Source organism: Oculina patagonica, chromosome 3 (assembly GCF_052425735.1).
Source record: "Oculina patagonica isolate OP01 chromosome 3, crgOcupat, whole genome shotgun sequence".
NCBI lineage: Eukaryota > Metazoa > Cnidaria > Anthozoa > Scleractinia > Oculinidae > Oculina > Oculina patagonica.
Window position 1 is genome coordinate 5,315,442 of NC_135760.1, and position 21,530 is coordinate 5,336,971.

Below are 21,530 nucleotides of genomic sequence, written 5' to 3' on the forward strand. Positions count from 1 at the left end.
GTCATTATGTCCCCCGTCTAAATTTCAAACCTTTTCACGGCGCAATTTCAAAAGGTTCGCATGTCGCTGTTGGAGTTTCGAATTCGTCCATAGCTACTGATAATATCGAAAATGTATGAGTCCGGAAAGCATAACATAAAATAAAACTTCGGGCCCATGAGGACTCTTGAGGCCGGAACATAAAATAAAGCGTTCTCTTAATTCTGTTGCCAAAATATTCCCTATTCTTGGATCTCTCAATTTGATTTGTTGGCAAACAGTGAGTTTTTGACTCTGATTTTGGACATTATATTGATTGTTATTTATTTTTGATATATTATTTTCACTAAATAAACAATAGAGTTCTTCTGTCGAAGGCACTGTCGTGTAATAGGTTGCCGGAGGTATTTTGATGTTCGGCATATAATATTTATATTTGTATGTTTTTTTAAAAAATATAAGTATAAATATTTTAAAAAGATATTCACCGGGAGCTAAAATTCATGTTTCAGGCTTTTAAAGATGGCTAACAGATGTATAATCCGCCCTGACTTCCAAACCGTAGGTGGATTAACGTTCAGTTTCCGTATGTCCGATCACCTCGACCGCCGGAATGCGCTGTACGTAGACGGCATTTTAGGGCAAATCTGCATAACGATTTCAAACGGTCATCAACAAGTCTTTCCACCTTGGGCCAGACTGCCACGAGGCCGCCGTATTATGTTAATAATACCGGGACATCCCCTCTTTCAGTATCTTGATCGACGATGTAGAGGTAGAGGGATGAACTGGTTAATCTTTATTCGAAGTGCAGGCAACCGCATCTCGGTTGTGCATTTCGGACCTTTTGGAAAAGCAAATACTGAAGAATATGACGACATTCTGAAGGTAGCAGATCGTGCTCTTGATAATTTGAGGAGAATGTGGAATGATCTGCAAGTCGATGTAAATATAACTGAGGAAGAGAAAGAAAGTGAAGAAGCAAGAATAAAATTGGAAATAAAAGCAAATTTCTGGGCAGTGAAATCGTCTATCGAATCAAAAGTAAATTCCAAAGTGCAGGAGTTGAAAGATTTGATAGATCGTATTTTCGATCAACCAGCCGACAGAGCTGTCGCTGAAGATCTGAAAGTAAAGCTTACGGCCTCGTCAGGAAAAGTGCTTATTAAAGTAGCTACTTTGACTGAAGTAGGAGAAAAAATTGCTGCTAAAATAGCGGAAAAGACAGGAGTGAAAGTAGTGGGAAAAGCAGCGGGAAAAGCAACAGGCGAAGAAGCAGCTCAAGCAGTGGTAAAAGTAGCCGCAAAGGATGCTGGGAAGGCAGCTGGGAAAGAAGCTGGGAAAGTGGCTGGGAAAGCAGCTGGGAAGGCAGCCGCCAAGACGGGAGCAAGGGCTGCTGGTAAATCTGCAGCCAAGAAAGTGCCTTTCGTGGGATTAGCGTTCGGAATTGGATTTGGAGCCTGGAGACTAATGCATGGAGACTTCGCGGGAGCAGGAATGGAGGTTGCTTCAGGGGCAGCATCGTGTGTTCCAGGGGTGGGCACAGCAGCATCTTTTGCAATTGACGCTGCTCTTGCAGGAAAGGACATTTATGAAGCAGTTGCTGAAGTCAACAAATATGAACAGGTAACTGAGGTAAAGAGTATTTGCAGTAACTCAAACAAAGCGGAGTGGATTAAGAAATTCTTGCTTCGGTCGGCAACTTGGGGCTAAGCTGATTTGAGCTTAAAGTAAAGTTTTTAGTTCTAAAAATGTGTTTGGTTTCTGTCAGCTTTGTTTTTATTCAACACAAGATAATTGTTTGGGTGACTTCTTGTTATCATAAACATCCCAGTTCAATTTTAAAAAGTTAACGTTTTTACATCTTTGTGCGGTGGTGAACCTGATGAGAAATGAAGGTTGAAAAAAGTTAAGTTTGATTAAGAGGCAATTAACGTTCAGGGCTTGCAATTCGCTCTGCGCCTTCAAAAATGTCGCTCAGTTTGCTTAAATTGCATTAGTGCACAGACATCTTGGCGAGTCACTTGATATGAACAAATTGCAATACACAGTCATTTCACCCTATAACTTAGGAAACAAGCTTTGTCAGAAAAGATAGAGCAAAGCTTCCCACTTCAACTAGGGCCTATCATAACTTGCTTTACCTACATGAATAGTTTCTTGGTGTCCTGGAGTTTTTTTCCCCTCCGCTGAGTTATTTAGTCTTCCTATTATGCTGGGGGAATTTTTAACATCGTTTTGAAAGGATACGATAAAGCACTTGCTGACGGATAACATAAACTGTAGTTGGATAAATTACTTTCCTTAACTTGTGTTTTCACACTAGGACGAGTAATCCGTCCAATATGAACAGCTTGACTTAGACTAAGACGAGTAAATCGAATGTATTATACAAAACCACTATTAACACTAAGCCTGCCTCTCCACAATCTTGCGTCGCTTCTATTTTTTCAAAAACCCGACTGACACTCATTTTTTGCTGTTTTCAAAAGATGCAAACCGATGTGGAAAGGATCAACACGGAGATATCTGATCTTAAACAAAAGTACGAAGAGGCTGACGCAGACTATGAGTATGTAAAAGAAGTGTTGGAGGATCCCAGATTTGACACTGAAAAGCTTCAACGCGAGATTTCAAGCCTGGAAGGGATCCTGGAAAAGCTTCGTCAAGTGAGCTTTGATTAATAAAAGGCGAAAGGCAAATGATTGTTGGCACACGATTTTAGATATTTTCATATTCACTTTTATATTTCTAAATTTTAGTTGATTTGCGTGTTTTTAGTGATTTCGGGTGCTTAATCTTTAACCGGAAAAAAATTTAAACTTTAAAATCCCTCCCCTCCACCCCCAAAAAAACCATTTGATTAGTTCTTGTTATGACCTTCGTATTTTCTATTCCCTTGAGTCACCGGAGGCGACTCTGCTTAATAATATGTTGGCACACAATTTTAGTTATTTTCATATTCACTTTCATATTTTAAAATATAAGTTGATTTAAGTGTTTTGAGTGATTTCGTGTGTTTTGAATGATTTCGCGTGTTTTGAATGATTTCGTGTGTTTTGAGTGATTTCGCGTGTTTAACCAATTACAAACAATCTTATTCAATTTACTAGAAGCCATTAGAGTAAGGATAATCCAGTCCAACTACATAACGTGATCTGTACTTTTCGTACAACGACCAGATCGTTACTAAACAATATACACGTGCCAGAACACGTGGCTGACTTATGCCAAGTTCTAGTCTCTCGTGGGAAAATTTTCAGGCCCTATCCCCTTTTCCTTTGATTCCAGATCGATTGATTACTTTTCGTAAACAACTATTGTTTGGCTTAATCAGCTCAATTAGACAATTAATGTTTTTGTGTGCGCTAAACAGACAAGTAACGAGCTGGTCACCATTTTTTAATTACTTGCATTTATGTTTTTAAGTATTCTTAACTTAGTTTAAGTTTATTCTGGACACTCTGGTCTTTTGACCAGCACGAACTGTGGAACATTGATTCCATTCAACCTTATGAACAATTGATCACTTTAATTAGTTTACCTAGTTACCTTCAAAATATTTACATGTTACTTTTGGATCCTTTTGTGGTATATACTGATTTTTACATTTTGAAAACAGATCACGTACGGAAGGAAAATTAACCCGCTTAGTTCCAGCTATGTCAATGATTGGTATCGGGAAAACTTTTATTTATGCTTTGCTCCTATCAGCCAACTCACTAGGCCGATCAGTTCGTTAGGAATTGTAAGTTTTACAGCAAAAATAAGTACGAGGCTTGCGGCAGAGAGCGCCGCCGTTGCCAGCAGGGCCATAACTAGCAAGAGGCAAGACGAGGCACTTGCCTCGTCTAGAGTTAAACCCAAAATTTAAAACAAAATATCTTTTGTTGGAAAAATAATCCCAGTTGAACAAGAGTGATTTTTCTCAAGAAATACCTCATGAAAAATGTCTCTGAAAGAGTTTCATAGCTTCTAGGAGGGTATGCCCCCAGAACCCACCAGCAAGACATTGCCTCGTCTATGGCGAAGGTCTGGTTACGGTCCTATTGCCAGGTTAAGTTAAAATCCCAAAACATTCGAGTTGAACCAATCAGAAAACTTAACTTAACGTAATCTACGTTAACCAATCACTTTACGTTCTGGAATCAAGGTGTGGATTCTTTAGCGTTGTTTGTAGCGTGTAAGCTTCAGTTGAGAGCAGGAACTGAAGCAGGAGTGAACCTTAATTAAAGTTGTGAAGAGAAATTCAGCCAGAGTCCTTTCTTCAAGGCAACGCCGGTAAAAGAGTCAAAACGTGTTAAAACAAAATGTCTCCTACAGACCTGTTGTCCCGTATTTAGAGCTTCTGGAGTAAACAATATAACATGAAAATAACACCGAGATTCCAACCCTCAGAGATGAAAAAAAAAAAAAACGGTAGATTTTGGTCTCGGCTACTACTAGCGCCGAAGGTGTGAGTCTATAAGGAGTCTGTGGGCATGCGTCGGAAAATTTGAGATCATAGTCGATGGAAATTTACCAACTAAAAACCATAGAAAGCCAAGCAAAACCACGAAGGAACACAAACGTCGCATGAAGTCGAGGCAATCCATCGCATTACCGCCTCTAAAAAACGGCGGGCTCATGCAACTGTAGAAAGCGCTAAAGGTAGAAGCCCAAGATGATTGCCCGGGATACCATAGATAAACGACAAAGGATCGTGCGAAGAAGGCTAGTATAGCAGAGAAAACGTTATCTTACTTTGCTAGAGGAAAGTTACAAAAAACGGAAGGCCAGAAACGATATCCGAAAACAGGTCAAAAGGTTTCCTGCCGAAACGGGAGGCCGGGTTGGAATCTCTGATAACACTTCAAATGCCAGAAGTGATATTTCGAGACTATTCTATTTATTTCTTTTCCAGTTTAAATGGCCTTAGGGTGAGGTAGGCATAGGTGTGCTAAAGTTTCGAATTTAACACACTGTAGGTCTCGAATAAAACACCCCTCTGTAACAGACCTGGTGACACCTGATTTTCCACCAGGTTTTCAACACAAAATCGACCAGGGAAGTCAAAAATCTACCAGGTTGATTACTTACTTTTTGTATGCCATTCACTTAGCGGGGTAATCGTGCACAATTTTGAGCTGCGCGCCACAGGGAACCCAAACGCTGTATTGGTTATTCATAATCTTAAAATAAAAATGTTCTTATTTACCTGCGTTCCTGTGTTTTTTTTAACCGGTTTTGGGGGCGATTTGAATCAGAGCGAAGGTGGTTTATGTTGCGAGTTTTAAACGGTAATCGATCTGTCGCACTGACAATTACTTTTTGCTATATTTACATCAAGTTATAGTCAATTATTAAATCATGTATCTTTTTGCCGCACGTCGTTTTCTTCTGTTTATAAAGATTTTGGTTGATTTTTTCCTGACCAGGTAAACAAAATTCCTCACCGGGGAGAAATAAAATTGACCAGGGATTTTTCAGATAATCACCAGGGACCAGGGAGGACAAATTTCCACCAGGGAGGGCACAATAACCCACCAGGTCGGGTTTCACCAGGTCTGTTACAGAGGGGTGTAATAAAGGGGATAAGATTTGGCAGTTTATAGCGGATCAGCACGGACGAAAACAGCGATCCTCCAACGTATTGACTTTCTGACAGAAGAATCCTACTGAGTTTGCCTATTTACCAAGTTAGGATTTCGAGTTGGATTTTCGAGTTAGGATTTTCAAGTCAGGATTTTTTTGGCGGGATTTTTTTTTGGACGGGGTTTCCAATAAATTTTCAGTGGTTTTACACAACGTGCTTTGTCAGCGGTGTTGCACACGACGGACTCTAGGCTCGAGATTGCATCGTCTTAAGCTTGATGAGGTCGTTTCAAGAAGAAGGAGGATGGCAGATCGCGGGTGACCCTATTCGGCGGAATGACGGATCGGCACGGTGGAATGGCGGAATATACTAAAACACGGAATGACGGAATATCCTTAAACGCGAAATGAAGGAATATTTAAGGTCGCGCAGGACCCTTGAGATCATTATGTATGTATTTATTTAAAGAGTATGCACGAACTGCGACGACTGAAGCCGACAACAAACGAAATATTCATGACAACGTTTTTCTTCAAGTTCTTTGTACAAGTAATTACATGGTATTGTTCTCAGCTTTGCATGCCGTGCGCTGAAACAAAGCGAATTATCATAATTAGATTCACAGCTGTGAATGTAGCACACGTCGGTTGTAAACATTGACTCGGAAGGTCTTCGGAAGCGGAAAATCCTGCAAGTTTTCTTTGCCGTTATAGAATTTCAGGAGTTGATTCGCGAGGAACATAAACTTGGTGCACTCTATTGTGTTATGACAAGAGCGAATTTTGAAATTTCGTTCTCAAAATGAAGGTAGCACGTTTCAAAGTTTAGATTTCACATTTTTACTCTCTTAGAAGCAGATAACTTCTAGCGGTTTTTGAAATCGAAAATTTCGTTCTTGTCATAACACAAAAGAGGTTATGATTCATCACTAGGTTATATAATCATTTAATTCGGTGCGCTGTTGTAGCCGAAAACTTGGACACAAAATCGCATTATCTGCAGTTGAACTCTTAAAAGAGCCTGTAACATTACAGTAAACGGTCATCTCTCAGTAAAAGGACAATCATGTTGTAATTCCATCATCCCTTAATATCCTTGATAAATTTTAGAGGAATCAGTGTTCAAAACGTAGCGAATTAAAGCATTACAAGATAGCACCCCGTCAAGAAATTTGGCTTATGAATTTATTAATGAGCAAGGGTCCTGCGCGACCTTAAAAACGCGGAATTGTGAAACATTTAAAAGGAAACAACAACAGCGACAAAAACAAACAAACAAACAAACAAACGGAAAATTTTAACTGCTACCTTTCTCAGACAGCGATTATTAAAGGCTAAAAATGTCGCTAAGAATGATTCAGGTACTTAATTTGTGGATATTCGCTGCGGTGACAGAAAAATTAACTTGTTGACAGCGGCTGCTCGCAGTAGAAAACCAGTAAACAGTTTATAATTTACAGAAGACGTCCTCGCCAAGCTCGAGACTATGAAACGTACAAAGCCGAAATATGTTAGCGAAGCCATTAGAAACAAAATGGAAGTGCCTGAATTTCGTACTGAGAAATTAAAAAAAGGAAGCCAGTTGGTCGCCCATCCAAGTACTAACCCCAACAGGGCTTAACTTTGGCGATCGGACGAGAATCGGTGCTTTCCTTGTGGTATCAGTCCTAGACGAGACAAAGAACAGAAATACCTGGCTTTAATTCAGTTGATCTTTTGAACGATGTCATTACTGGACTTTTGTTATAAGCTGATTTACGCGCTCTTTCTGATACCACATTCTCGAACGATCGCCAATTTTTTTGAAAACAGTTGAGTTTTCTAAAATAAACCTGAGTTTTTAAAAGGTTGAGTTTTCGGGGAAAAAAACTTGTATTTCATAAAAAAAATTGTTGAGTTCCATTAAAAAAATTTGAGTTTTCCAAAAAAAAATCTTCAGTTTCCGAAAAAATCAAAAGGTTTCTTAAAAAAAGTTTGGGCAGCCTTAATAAATAAAATAAAACAGCCAAATCTCGATGTCCCTTGGCCTTATGGTTCATTGTAGCTCTCGACCATTGCCTCATCGACCACATGACAGAAGGTCTGCTAGCCCGGTCAAGGTTTCAATTATCCATCTTCACTCCTAGCATCCAATCGTGTTTTTCTGCAAGTCTTTTTCGCATACTATATTCAATATTCTATTTTCAAATAGCCTCCCATGCAGTCGTTTTAAGGGAATTTTCGTAGGGCTGTATTCTACCCCAAAAGTTTCCATTTATCGTTCTTTTTAGTTGCATAAAAAACTTGCCTTTGCCTTTGCCTTTGTTTAATGTAGCCGGCCAGACGATCACGCAAATGCGGTGACCGTTGACTGACGAGTAAAATCAATGATCCCGTAACATAACCCTTAAAATCACCATCAATTATGCAAGGAGGTCACTTTGTCAGCATTCATTTCCTCGGCTGAACTTTTATCAAAAAAGAAATTTTAAATGTTACTTCATTTCCTACCCTACGATTCAATTTTTTTCTATATACTGACAGCTGTTCAATTCAAAACACTGTGTGATTGTTTTTTTTTTGTTAAATATGCAAAAATCTGAAGAGACGAGCTACATAAATGATTTAAATCCTTCTTTATTGTCACTTGCGAGTACGCTCATTTCGGTTAAGTTTCCGAATTCTAAGACAGTTTTCATTTTCCCAAACAAATATTATGACACTTTTTCTCGTCTGTTTCCCTTCGTTACCAACCGTGTTTGGCCCTAGCGGATGCCTTTAATAACCATGTTTTTTTTGGCAGATATTATTTTTTGTACAAAAATATGTAAATCATTTCATTTTGTGATCTTGATTTGTAGTTCTGTACTCTTACATGTAGAATATATGCTCAATTCAGCGACCTGTTCGAGTCATTTTCTGTACAGAATTGAAAAAAATAAAATAACATAATATAACCTCCAAATAAAAACAAAAAAATAAGAAAAATAACGAAATTGAACCGTTTTGATTATTTGAACACCCTATGTTTTTCTGTACGGGAAATTATGGTGAATTTAAATTAATCTTATTCCTCTTCCTCCTCCTCGTCGAATGAATCTTTAAACTTGCCAGTTTTCTTTCTGTATTCTCGGCCTTTTCCCAAGGAACCTAAACTGTCAGTTTTTTGCTCAGGCTGAACATTATGAACGAGCGCGAGAACTGGTATTTTTTGTATCGTTGAAGAGGAAGCACTACTGAGCGAACGGCTGTCCTCGGAAGCGACAGAAGCGCTATCTGGTGTTTTCGTCTGCTTCGTCGCTAAATTTCCCGCCGAAGATTCCTCGGTGGGTGCTTTGAAATATTGTCCTTTCTTCTGACCCGGCGAGGAGCGACAAAGTGGAACTATTAGTATAACACAGAATATCAGAGCTCCTAGAGGTACAAGAGCTGTTCCAACCAAAGTAAAATCATCCAATAAAGTGTTAAAAGTGATGGCGGTTTTGTCTACAACTGTTCGCGAACCATCGCTCTTCTCCAGGTAAACAACAGACCTTCGCGGAATCAGATAGCCGACCAGCATAAACGTGACTCCGATCAGAAGAACAAGAATGGAAAGCGTGAGTAAGATTAGAGTCTTCCCGCTGTAAATCGAAGACATTGACGCACCGCATTTGCACTCGTAAGGGCAGAGTTGTTGATCGCGAGGCGTGTCTCCCGCGAACATGTGATGATGTAAGTAACGAATGCCGAAGCGAGATTCATCGCGGGGCGATTTCCCACGCGTGGATCGCGCACGCGATTTGCGAGTCTTTCTCGGCTGAGTCATTATAACAAGACCTTGAAATATATCTTCTTATAAACCGAGTCCTGAAGTATACTTTGTAAAAATGCCGCAATCAAATTTCACATAAACTTTAATCTTTCAGAGCAGTCCCCAAGTCCGGCCACTTTTTCTATCCATTGTTGGTGTTACCGTGGTAGCGATAGCCGTTTCATTCTTCAAAATTGATGGCAGAAAATGTCAAAACCTTGAACAAAGAAACCAAGTGGAAGAGTAAGCTTGCAGGCAGTTGTGTTTTTAAAAATAAATACACCTTTTCCCGTCGAAAACTGAAAGAAACTCCCACAGTTTTTCAAAGCGTCCTTGAATCTCCCAGCTGTAAGCGACTAAATGGCCTTCATCCTTATACGTGTATAATATTAATTCACGTGCTAAATGTTATACACAAACCACGCTTCAGGATTTTCTTTAACGCCACTGGGAAGGCATACGGCGGGTACACCGATTTCCGTCCGATTTCTTAAGATGAAATGGGAAAAATTTTCGCGGCGATCGGCTGGTTTCCTCGTTTGTGCCACTGTGGCAGTTGGGCTGAATAGCCAAGAAACATGTTAATATCCTTTGTTTGCTTCAATCAGCTGTTGTGCCGCGATCGCGTTTTCCTTGCCAGCCGCGTACAATTTTCACACTTCAAAACAAACTTTAACGCGTCGTGATTGGCTCACGGATATTCAAATTTGGATAATGAGCTTTCCGATTGGTTGATGCTGGAACAATAGCTTTTCTTGGCGGATTGTACACGTGGCGGGAAAAATCTTATATTGTTGTATCAGTGATAATGTTTAAAGCTCCTATGGGGAATTGCGTTTAGTTAAAGTTACTCGCTTAAAAGAGTGTGGGTTGAGCAGGAAAAACCCTGTGGGAAATACAAAACTGACGATAAACGCCCCCGGGCTCCGTAGAACTTTTATTAGCGAGCAGTTTCCCTCTCGAGAAAGAAAAACAATTGTCTCGAATTTGTTTGCTTATCATAGTCAATAGTTAAAATTTCACGAAAGAAAGAATCGTTGGGTTCAATGTAAAACAAGAGCAAAAAAATAAATAAGATAAAAAAATCCTATTCAAGGACGCAGTATAAAGCATAAAATAAACGTTCAAAAGTCAGTTAAATGCATTTATCTTTTCATGACATTTCCAAGGAAACCAGCCGTAGTTTTCAAGAATATATAATAAGTATGTGATATTCAAATCCGGTTGCGATTAATCTTTTCCTCCCTGGCCTTCAAGATAAATAAATAGATATCATCCTTGAAATTAACGCACAACTTCTAACAAGGTAGACTTAAAAAAGGGATCAAAGTCTTCTTGAAATTTATCAACTGCTGATAAAAACAATATCATCGGACACGCTTGGATCAAACAAGTGTTTTTAGTTAGCCATTCTCTTTATTTTGTTTCAGCGAGCTCATTTGCATCTTTGTTTTTAATCACTGATGGGTTTTAATTTCGAAACGACGACTCGTAAAAAAGATGCCAAAAATCAAACCATAAAAACTCGCGTACTTTTGTATTTATCAACCACGTGTCCGTTTCACTGGTGACAGTATTTCTGCCTCTATGATTTGGGCGAACATTATTAAAAAAAGCCTACAATGCGATGTGTTTTAAAGTTCAGTTGACGTCTTTAGAAAGGGCGTGTTGTTTAGTTTGCGAGGTAAACACCAGTTGGGGCTATTCTGTTGATTTTGAATCCAAATCTGTGTGAAGCGGCGGCAGGCGAGCGCTGAAAGCGATTTTACCGTGTTGCTGGTACTTTAATTTCGTGTAGCATTTACATCTGTACTCAAGAAAAAAATCGGGACGAGTGGGATGGACACAGGCTGGCTAAGAGTTACTAGAGAAAGCGGTAAATTTCTATTTCTTTCATAATTAAAGGCATATAATACGGTGGGAGGCGCGGCGGCCTAATGGTTAGTGCGCCGGACTCCGGATCGAGCGGCACGGGTTCGAGACCTGGCTGGGGCACTGCGTTGTGTTCTCAGGCAAGACACTTTACTCTCATAGTGCTTCTCTTTACCCAGTTGTATAAATGAGTATCGGCGAAGTTAATGCTGGGGGGTAACCATGCGATGGACAAGCATTCCATCAAGGGGAGGGGGGGGGGGAAGCAGAAATACTCCCAGCCGCTTTATGCTACAAAAGACCAAAATAATGAAAGGACCACTTGTACAAACAGCAGCGAAGTGAAGCCGGATCTTGGCGTAGATCAGGATCAGCAATATAAAGTAAAACGATAAACTAAATGCAAGACGATCGGAAGCTAAAAAGGCAAATAATGCCCAATATTTCGGTTAGACAAAACTTACCTTCTTCAGGGGCTGAAAAAGCTAAGTAAAAATGGAAATGGACGGTTACAATATTTAAAACCGGGATAAGCTCCGGCATGATGAGCCACTTGGCTCGACTGCAGGCTTTATGATATCATAGGGTGGCCTGTATTTTATACTTTTTATACGCTGTAATTTTATGCGTTTGGTCAAACAAACGAGACAATACTTGTCCACGAACATTTTTTTTCCAAAATTATTTCCCTGGCGCGCAACCCTCAGGGAAATATTTGCTACGTCTTTTCCCCGGTCTACAACCCTCGGGGAATATTAACTAGGCATCAAAATGTTTTAAAAAAAATTAGAAAGATTTTTTTCGTTTCTCGGAAACAACAACAACAAAAGATGCAACAAGTGTTGCAAAGATTTCCGCTTTTGCGCTCGCGTCCAGTTTTCCGCTATTCTTTACGCGCATAATCCATAGATCAATGATTGAAGAAACATACGAAAAAAATAGAGGGTTGTAAATAGAGCTCACTGGAGAGCACAGGCACTCCAAGCTTGCGATAAAGAAAACATGAAAGCAAGCGACTCTAGCCTACTTACAAGCGTGTAACAATGTTCAATGTTGGAATACAATGGTTTTAAAGGTGTAGAATAACTAATTATACAATACAATAACTTCGTATGTTTTTTGAATGATCTTGTCTTAAAACCCTGTTGTATCAAATTTTTGCTTGCATTTTTCTGTGGGCGGTATACTCTCGGGACCATGGTTGTAACCCACTTGACTTTAGAAGGCCTGGTTCCGAGGAGCGAGCAGCGCGCGCGAGGTATGTTACCAAGGCGACCAGGTGTCAGACAGCAAAATGGCGGACAGCGTACAAGTCGAAGAGCCACAGCGAAGAGCTGTTGGAGGGACTATAACGACAGGAAGGATTCACAAAGGTAAAGATTTAGACGATCCGCTATATATGATTAAATTTATATCCCATGAAACGGAAATCGAAGTGATTCCCTTCGATAAATAGCAACGAAAAACGCAAGATTACGCGTTCGATCCCCAAATGAAAATCTGGAAAATGCAATCAACAGTGTTTAGCTTGTCGGTTCTAATGGGTTTAATGCCACTCTATGGGGTAAGGTAAGTGCAAGATAAAATGAACGCCATCCTCCTTCCTGATGTTCATGTGAAGGCAGTAAAAATTGTGTTCATTTGTTATGTAGTTTACAAGTAAGTTTTTACTTTCCTATATATTTGCAGCCCCTTTCAAAATACACTAGACTCCTTGAAATATTAACAGCCCTCCACCCAAAAAAAAAAATAAAAAGAAACATACCCTCTCCAGAAATGAATGCAAGAAAAAGTCATAAGCTTAGCTGGGGTTTATTTTCAGAATTTCATAGTGCATTACATCATTCTGTTTCTCTCATCTTAGTCTGTGGCATTTTTGGAAAAATCAATGACAGTTTGACTTACTGATGCATTATTTCATTATTGTGCAACAGGTCATGGCAAGACAGCAGCATCAGCTTCTATTCCAAGTAAATACCAGACAATCGTGAGTGACAACTCAGAAAGAAAAGGTTTCCTTTCAAGATCCAGACGGTTTGAAGGGATGAATGTGGTATGTTATTGCATTCAACGAAGGAGAGCGCATCCCTAATTTTGTGTGGTGTCCTGTACACATACTATTGATCTTGATATAATGCGCATACACACATGGACTTATCACACATGGTATCGCACATATATAAAACCTGGACATTTGTACGGTTAACCCTACTGTTGGTAAATTAAATTTGACTCACTCTAGATCTCCTTTCAATTTAGTCATTATGTTGAAAATGGTTTATCAAAGCCTTAGGGATGTGTGTGCGATGTCTGGTGAATATATCAATCGGGAAATTGTTGTTTGTAATGCTGTTTCCTGATCAGCCATTGTACTCATCAGCGGCGAAACAACCTACAGTTCATTAGCCAAAAGACTTTAGACATAGGGGAATCGACCTAAGAAGTTAGTGAACTGCTCGTTAGCGAATCCACTCGTAGGCAAAATGACTGCAATTCATGTCATAATTATCCAAAACCACCAAGGTTGAAGTTGTTCAAGACTTTTGCCATATGGTGAAAGGAGAGTAAAATGAATTTTTGTGATTATAAAATAACTATTAATGTTTTGTGACACATAAAAAAGTTTTTTATTTTTCTTTAGACTGCAAACCCAGGACCAGGGACTTATGGAGAGCTGAAATCAAGTGAAACTGCAAGTTCTTCCTTCTCTAAAAAGGTTCTGGTGGATTTGCTTCCAAGGTTGGCATCAAATTAATGGCTTCAGAATCAGGGCCTAACTTCAGAATTAGGGACTAACTAATACTACAAATTCAAATTTTTGACTTTCATAAAAAGGCACAGGAAGGCAACCCCAATTGGCCATTCCGAAGTTACGCAGGGAACTGGGGCGAGTTTTCAAGTTCTAAGCAATCGATAAACAGGATGAACAGGAGGATGAACAGAAACAAAGTTATGGACCTTGGAACATGGCTAAAATCCATACAAACCTCTCTAATTTTAAGATAGCATCCCCCAAAAGCATATAAACTTTTAAAGATTTTGATCAGTTTTGTGACAGCTGTAATATCCTGCCATAGACCTACTATTTGAGCATCACAGAAATCATAAAAATTTTAAGAGTTTATGTGGTTCAGATGTTTGTATGGATTTTGAGCCATGTTCCAAGGTCCATAACTTCGTCTCTGTTCATCCTAAAAGCACCAAACTTGGTCAATTGACCAATCTCACCATCATCTTTTAAGTGGTGATGTCAGATTATCGGTTGCTTAAAATCTGAAACTCGCTCCAGTCCCTTGCACAACTTTGGAATGGCCAATAGATCTAGAGCCAAATTGAGGCCCATAGGGCTGAGAAAAAGTATTTTTTGATAGCGGGCCCCCTCTTACTGCAGGGTCTGGATGATCAGGCCCCCCACTTTTCTGAAGGTCTGGATCCGCTAAGTACTGTAGAGTGCAACCCCTTAGTAGTCTTCCAGAAGGGAGAGGGTTTGGGAGGGAGGGGAGATAGGGGATGGTGGATGGTTGTTGAAGTGGCCAACTTCATGTATTTTACATCTTATTGTACAACTGTAATTAAGTAACCACAACCCTAGTTGATACTCTTGGGACACTTAGGTACATGTAATAGCTCCCCAATAGTGATGCATCTTTATTCCGCTCTTCCTGTGGTGTATTGTTGATGTCAGGCATTCAAATCATTTTTATCACAATAAACGTTTCTTGGGGGATTCAGAGGGTGGGGGATGTACAACTAAAAATAATAGTCTGTTATTCCCCTGAGCTTTCTTTTAGTTATCTAACTAGGTTAAGACTATAATTATTAGCAGAGTGTGTTTTAATTTGCACCTGGTTTCAAGTGTCCCAAGACATTTTGACCAGTGTTTTAAATAGCTACTCTACTTGTACATGTATATTAGGCTTAAGATCTTTAAAATAACTGATTTAAACTTTGTGATAATTTTTTTAGGCAAGGCGTTTCCCAAGAGGAGTTAAGAACACAGGTCCAGGCCCAGGTACAGTACACAATCCACACTTACTGCTGATCACAACTAATAATAGTACTAGTGGTAACCACAGGTTATAAAGCGCCAGCCTCAAGAAACTTTTGTTTTCGTATTCCAATCTTTCTATGTAGAGGAAAAAATTCTCAACTTCCTGTTTGAACGATACATTTTCGGATCCTTTTGCATTGTAACCGTTCATGGTGGAAGAGTAAAACAAATAACTAGGTCACCTCATTTTCACGGCAATTATTCCAAGACTTATGTTTCGTATTCTAATTGTTCTTGAAAAACAGATTTCAACTTCCGGTGTTTCGACAAACTGTTGTGATTGACACATTTTTCGCATTCTGATCGTTCTTGGTGGAAGAACAAAATTTTCCACTTTGGCTTTGCAGCTAGCCTTTTATAAACGTGGCGCTGACACATAATACGCAATCCGCTGGTCACTGTCAAGATTAGGGTTGCGGGCCTTCCTTGGACCTGAAATTTTTGTTAATAAATATGTTGCCAACAAATTCATAGGCACAGTATTCTTGTCCCAAGAGATGCTTGTCCCTCTTAGCCAGCAGAGCCTGTGTAGGGGAACAAGTGGCTCTGGGCCCTTGTTTTTTTTGCCTAGCAGAACTATTCTCCATTGGCCCAAGGCTAGAAAATTTTTGGGCTAAGTAGTGTGGTGGCTGTTATTGATGATTGAGTGGATCGACATTAAATCATTAGATGTTTTTTTTTTCAGGTCTTTATGATCCCTCAATGTGGAGGGAACATGACTTCAACAAATCTACTGTTACAAGGTACAGCGACAAAATTATTTCAAGAACAGAATTATATTTGTTGTGCAGGTTGTATTGATAGTTGTTCTGTTGCAACAGTTGTATTAAATAAATTTAATAACGCTAATGCACAAATTATTGTTTTTAATTTACTGCTGCCATACAGTCATTTATTTAGTCACTCACAGTACTTCCTGGATTATGTGGAATAAATGAGATCTTTTTCATTGGTAATCATTAAACTCTAGATGTAGTTTTAGAAATATTAATAGTGATTATAAATTTATTAACATTGTTATTGTAATCTTTATTAAAATTATTATTTGTTTAAACGCATGTAGGAATTTTCATCTTCCAATTGCTCTCCAAAGAGATAACAAAAAAGAACAATTTCCAGCACCTAATCAGTACTCGGTAAGTGCTTATTTGATTATTTTGGATAAATATTAACAAGAATGACAAAACTACTGAATTGGTAGAGTGGTAGCAAAAGACATGACCAAACAGAAGCGATAACTGCAGATCAAAGGAGGGAAGAAAAGGAAATCAATAAATAATTACATGTTACATTTGATTAAAAATGCGAGAAACCATTATTATTGCTTTGTCTCATTTTGTTTAAGAAAATATTTTACAGTAAGCAAAATTACCCTTGAAAGCAGTTCTCTGATAGAAAGAAAGTTGGCGTCTTTAAAATTCACATGCAGCATGTGATAAAAGAGACTAAAAACCATGCATCTCCCATAAATTTTATACTGACAGTACATTTATGCACAGTTCAGTTGCCTTAATTAACATCTTCAAATTAACAGCCGAATTAGTCTCAAATGTAAATCTTGAGAAGTTGCAGCGTGAAATCTACAAGTTTATCTTGCAAAATCCAAAATAGCATCAACAAGTTAAATGAGCAGAACCTGCCATGGCAGAAAAAGGGAAAACTCAAATTTGGAAGACATATCAATAATACAGTCATGTAGTTAAAATGTGTTGTTCCAGAAAATATCCATACTGATCTAGCTTTCCGACCTGTAGAAAGGTTTTTTTGGTTTGAGCCCCCCACCCTTTCTAGGAATTTCATTACTTTCCTTTTATTTATAAATATTTTGGCTTTTGAGATTCCCCTACCCCCTTGGAATTTCTAATGACCTTCCGTGAGGTGGGTATGGATATTACCTAGAACCACACAGTACTTTACTCCATGAAAGATGTACATGTAATGGCCACATTATTTTTTCAAATTTAATATTTTTTACTTCCTTTGTAACAGATTGGTCGAACTACAGGAAGAGTTGTTTACGACAATAATGTTGCAGCTTGTGCTGCATTTCAATCAAAGTAAGAAAACTTAGATGTTGTTATATTTTGTTACAATGGTTGTTTGTAACTCCAGGCAAAATTTCCCTTGTTGCTCAAATACAATGTAGATTCCAGAAAATAGCAGGAAAATTATGAGTATTTTTTTCATTTTTTTTAGATCCAAAAGATCAAAGGACTGGAGTGCTGGAGCAAGCTATGGACCATCTCCATGTAAGATACATCAATCTGTACCTGTCGTACTGTTGCTTCCTCCCAGGAAGGGGGGGGGAGGTCAATGTCCCCTTGTTCCCAACAAAATATTATTTTCCTTGTGTTCCCCTGTTCCCAGCTAAAACTTTCCCTTTGATTTTAGTGTTCCCTGTTCCCAGTTTTATTTTCCTAATATGCTTCCATGCATGGCCATGATCCCTGAAACCCCTGGGAGAGCTTCAATGACTGACCTCTCACAGGTGCTTTGGGTCAACGGAGGACACTGACTACCCCTCCCCCCCCCCATCCCGCCTCCCTGTGAGCTTTACTAGCTCATTATAAAGTGTTGTCATTATAATTTTTTGACAATTCGGTTTGTTCATAGTTAGTATTTTTTTACCCAGGTCACTACACAATCAGCGACAAGCTTGTCACAGATTCACCAAAAATCGCCACAGCGCCGTTCAAGTCCACGACAGAGAGAAAGATGATGCAGTCCCCTGTTCCATACCCTGGGCCGGGCTCATATAAACCTTTTGAGAAAGTAGACCTCCGAAAATCAAAGGACCAGACTGGATTTCAGTGAGTACAGTGCAAGTGATAATTTGGCTACTGGTGGCATTCCTTTTTGCTAACCTAAATCTGGTTTTTGTTATTAGAAATGTGGTTTTGGGTTCCATAAGATGCTTGCTAGTACAGAAGGCCCAAAATTAATGACTGACTGGTATCAGAATCACTTGAATTTGGGATGATCCAGTCCATTTCTAAGCAAACTACAGTCAACTCTCTCTAAGACGGACACCTTATATACTGTATAGTGCTAGGGAGTTTGGTTATTGTAAAATGACTGAAAATCGACAGGGACCATCACCAGGTTTCCATCTTATGGAGGCCGGTGTCCGTCTTATAGAGGTGTCTGTTAAGAGAGAGTACGTTGACTGTACATAAAACCACAAGAAAACTACAAAATAATAGGCCATTTCCAAGTTACCCTTTGCCTCTGTTTCAAAATAAATCTACGTGCAAAACCATTCAAATGAAAATGGGTTTGATTTGCATGAAAATGGACCTGAAGGTGAAATTAATTTTTACATGAATGGTTTCGCACATAGACTCGTTTTGAAACAGAGACAGAGGGTAACTCGGAAATGGCCTATTAAAAATTTATGCATATTTTCACAGAATTTTCGCCAAAATATTACACTGGTCTTGCTGTCTAAGATTTTTTTGCAATGCTGTTTTGGAGTCTTGATTCCTTTAATTTGTGAGGCTAAGAAAACATTGCGTTTACAGTAGAACAGATTTTAGTCTTGCTACCTGGCCTTGCAGTAGTCTTTAACCATTAACCACCTCTTATAGGCTGAACTCGATCAAGTGTCAGAATTGGAAACAAGAAACCCTCAGAAACCAGATTCAGGTCCTTTATATTCCAAAAAAAATTATTATATAAGTGGAAATGAAAAAATTATAAACAGATTGAAAACCACTTCAGCTTAAGGGAAAGCTACAATACATGTAAAAGACACAGGCCAAGTTTACAAAGGTCTTACATGTACCTGACCACTGCAAAAAGATTTGACCTTTTTGTTCCTACTTTATCATGCAGTAACAAGCACTACCTGTGTATCTCAGCACCTGCAATGCCTCTCCCACCTCTCGAGCCTATGCCGGGTCCTGGTCATTACAATGTGGTTGACTATGAAGGCCCCCCTAAACACTACATGTCAAGTTCTGCCTTTGTCTCAACAACAAGTCGATGGACAGGGGGGGCACCTGGAGAGGAGGATGCCCCTGGGCCAGGTAGGTACTGGTAACATAGTAGACATTAACAACTCATGCGTAAATGCATGCCATGGCCAGCTTTCTAATTACACGCTACTAGTGATTCAAAGTTTCGAAGCTGGCTGCTTTACAGAAAGAAGCCCTTGCTCTTTCAGTTGTACAGGTTTCTATATTGAGTGGGAACATCTTTCACCCAACACTCTACAGTTTTTGTTTCAAGAATAACTGTATGGTTTATTAAAATTGGTCAACTAAAAAGTCATTCTTTGCTCAAATGAGTCTAGATTGTATACTTAATACTGGCAATCACCAAATAAAATTTAACGTAAAACAAAAGATTCAAAGCACAATATACAATAACTACATCTAATCACAATTCATATAATTCTACTAGCCAAAGTAGTAAGTACAATGGTTTTTGCAACACTACCATACATCTACAGTACTACAAACTAAGACAAATCACCAATTAAAAGTTCTCTTCAACCACTTACTCATGTCCCATCTCATTTATCAAAATGAACATTACATGCTTTTAACAGTTTTGTCTCATCTTTTTGATTTGTTGCAGCGACTTATCGACCACAGCATTATGGCAAACAGACGTTCATCTACAATTCACAAGGAAGATGGATATAGCTTTCAATTTGCCTAGAGTTAGCTAGTTATTATACCTAGATTTGTCAGACTATGGACTTAAATCAAAATTATTGCAAAAAATATTTAACATTAATACTATTGATCGAAATAGGAATAAAAGTTACATACATGTACAGAATGTAGAAGCTGTAAATATTTAAATTTATACCGTGTTTATTTCACCTTATAGAAGCCTCATTTGTCAAGCCTTTATTTTCAAATGTATTTTTTTTTCTTGTACATTCATCACTCATACATTAAGTTCTTGTTCATATGTACAGGTTTGTGTGTAGCACATAAAGGATACTGAAAAACGAAAAACACTACATGTACAAGTATATAAATTATCAAATTTAATGTCAGAGATGTTAGAGATCTGACGATGCGAGTTACAGCATGGTTGTTGACATTCAACAGTGCTTTCTGTAATAACACAAAAATTTAAGCCATTTTGTTCCCCAAGTCAAATACTTACAATAGTCAGTTAATGTCATGCTAGCTTTTATGTCTGTGGATGCAATATGATGCAGAATGAAACCTTTCCATTGACATAATTTGACACTAAAATATATATTTTTATAAAATAGAAATTTTTAATATGTACAGTGTTAATACAATGTTTGGAAAATAAAACTAATGAAACTACTGACAATTTGTGTGTGAATTTGCATTAATGTGTATGATGTTATACAATTGAATGCGGTGTGTGGATATGAGAATGCAGTAAATCTCCACTAACTGACAGCACCCATAAGCAAGGGGACACTTGAACATCTGCTTCTTGCCTCAAACAACCTAAAGCAAACACTCCTTGTACATGAACACCAAGACACATCTTTCTCAAAGTCTGTTTTAATAGGTAGTCACACTCATGACCTACGAGAGAGCTCCCATAAGGCAACATCTACCCCAAGCAGACACTCACTTCAGTTCCTTGCCTGTACAACACCTCCCAGCCCTTAGAGCTTCTTAATCGAGTGAATTGCAGCAGCTACCAATCACAAGCCCCTATGAGCAAGGAGTTTAAACCAAGATTTGAGTTTGGGGGGATGTACATGTAAATCCAGCCTAGTCCCTTGGTGTTCTCGTTTTGGTGACCATGGAAAGCTTTAGTAACACCACTCACTCACACAGAATGGGGTTGGCGCAGTGGTGAACCGGCGCTCGCCTCCCACCAATGTGGCCTAGGAACCCGGAGTGCCCAGGGACTAGGCTGATGTAAATTTACTCTGCCTCTGTGTTGAGGCTACTACAGTCTTGGCCAAGCACATGGTTGTATTTCAGTTTTGAGGGTATGCAAGATTTGTACGCACTTTTGTATGCAAAGTGCAAGGTTTTTTCCATACTTTTTCCACAAGGTAACCCTGACACAAGGTTATGAGCCCAGAACAGAAATACAAAGATCAACAAACAAGAGAACCAAAACATAACCTGCAAAACGTCGAGTAACCATCATAAACAGGAAATAATAATGTCAGGGGATAGGGCAGGGCATCTCGGTTGCGGGGGGGGGGGGGGGGAGATTATAAATATGAACAATGGCACTGCGAAAACGTGAAAAAATTGCAAACATCCATGACCATCCCCTGTCCCGTATAAATAACCTGGGCCTAAATTAAATCAGTAAACAAAA

The 21,530-nt window shown here is 38.9% G+C and overlaps 2 protein-coding genes across 2 annotated transcripts; one reads left to right on the plus strand and one right to left on the minus strand.

The window, feature by feature from the left end:
• Nucleotides 1-8,153: 8,153 nt before the first annotated feature.
• LOC144645201 (uncharacterized) lies at nt 8,154-9,934 on the minus strand. Its single transcript, XM_078504692.1, has one exon. The coding sequence runs from the start codon at nt 9,338-9,340 to the stop codon at nt 8,600-8,602; it is 741 nt and encodes a 246-aa protein (XP_078360818.1). The 5' UTR covers nt 9,341-9,934; the 3' UTR covers nt 8,154-8,599.
• A 2,482-nt stretch (nt 9,935-12,416) lies between these two features.
• LOC144645163 (O(6)-methylguanine-induced apoptosis 2-like) lies at nt 12,417-20,566 on the plus strand. Its single transcript, XM_078504645.1, is given in 12 exon segments — nt 12,417-12,570; nt 13,132-13,250; nt 13,839-13,905; nt 13,908-13,936; nt 15,164-15,209; nt 15,934-15,991; nt 16,312-16,384; nt 17,238-17,305; nt 17,445-17,497; nt 17,881-18,058; nt 19,083-19,276; nt 19,830-20,566. Coding segments are annotated over 12 exon segments (1,032 nt in total). The 5' UTR covers nt 12,417-12,491; the 3' UTR covers nt 19,898-20,566.
• Nucleotides 20,567-21,530: the final 964 nt, after the last annotated feature.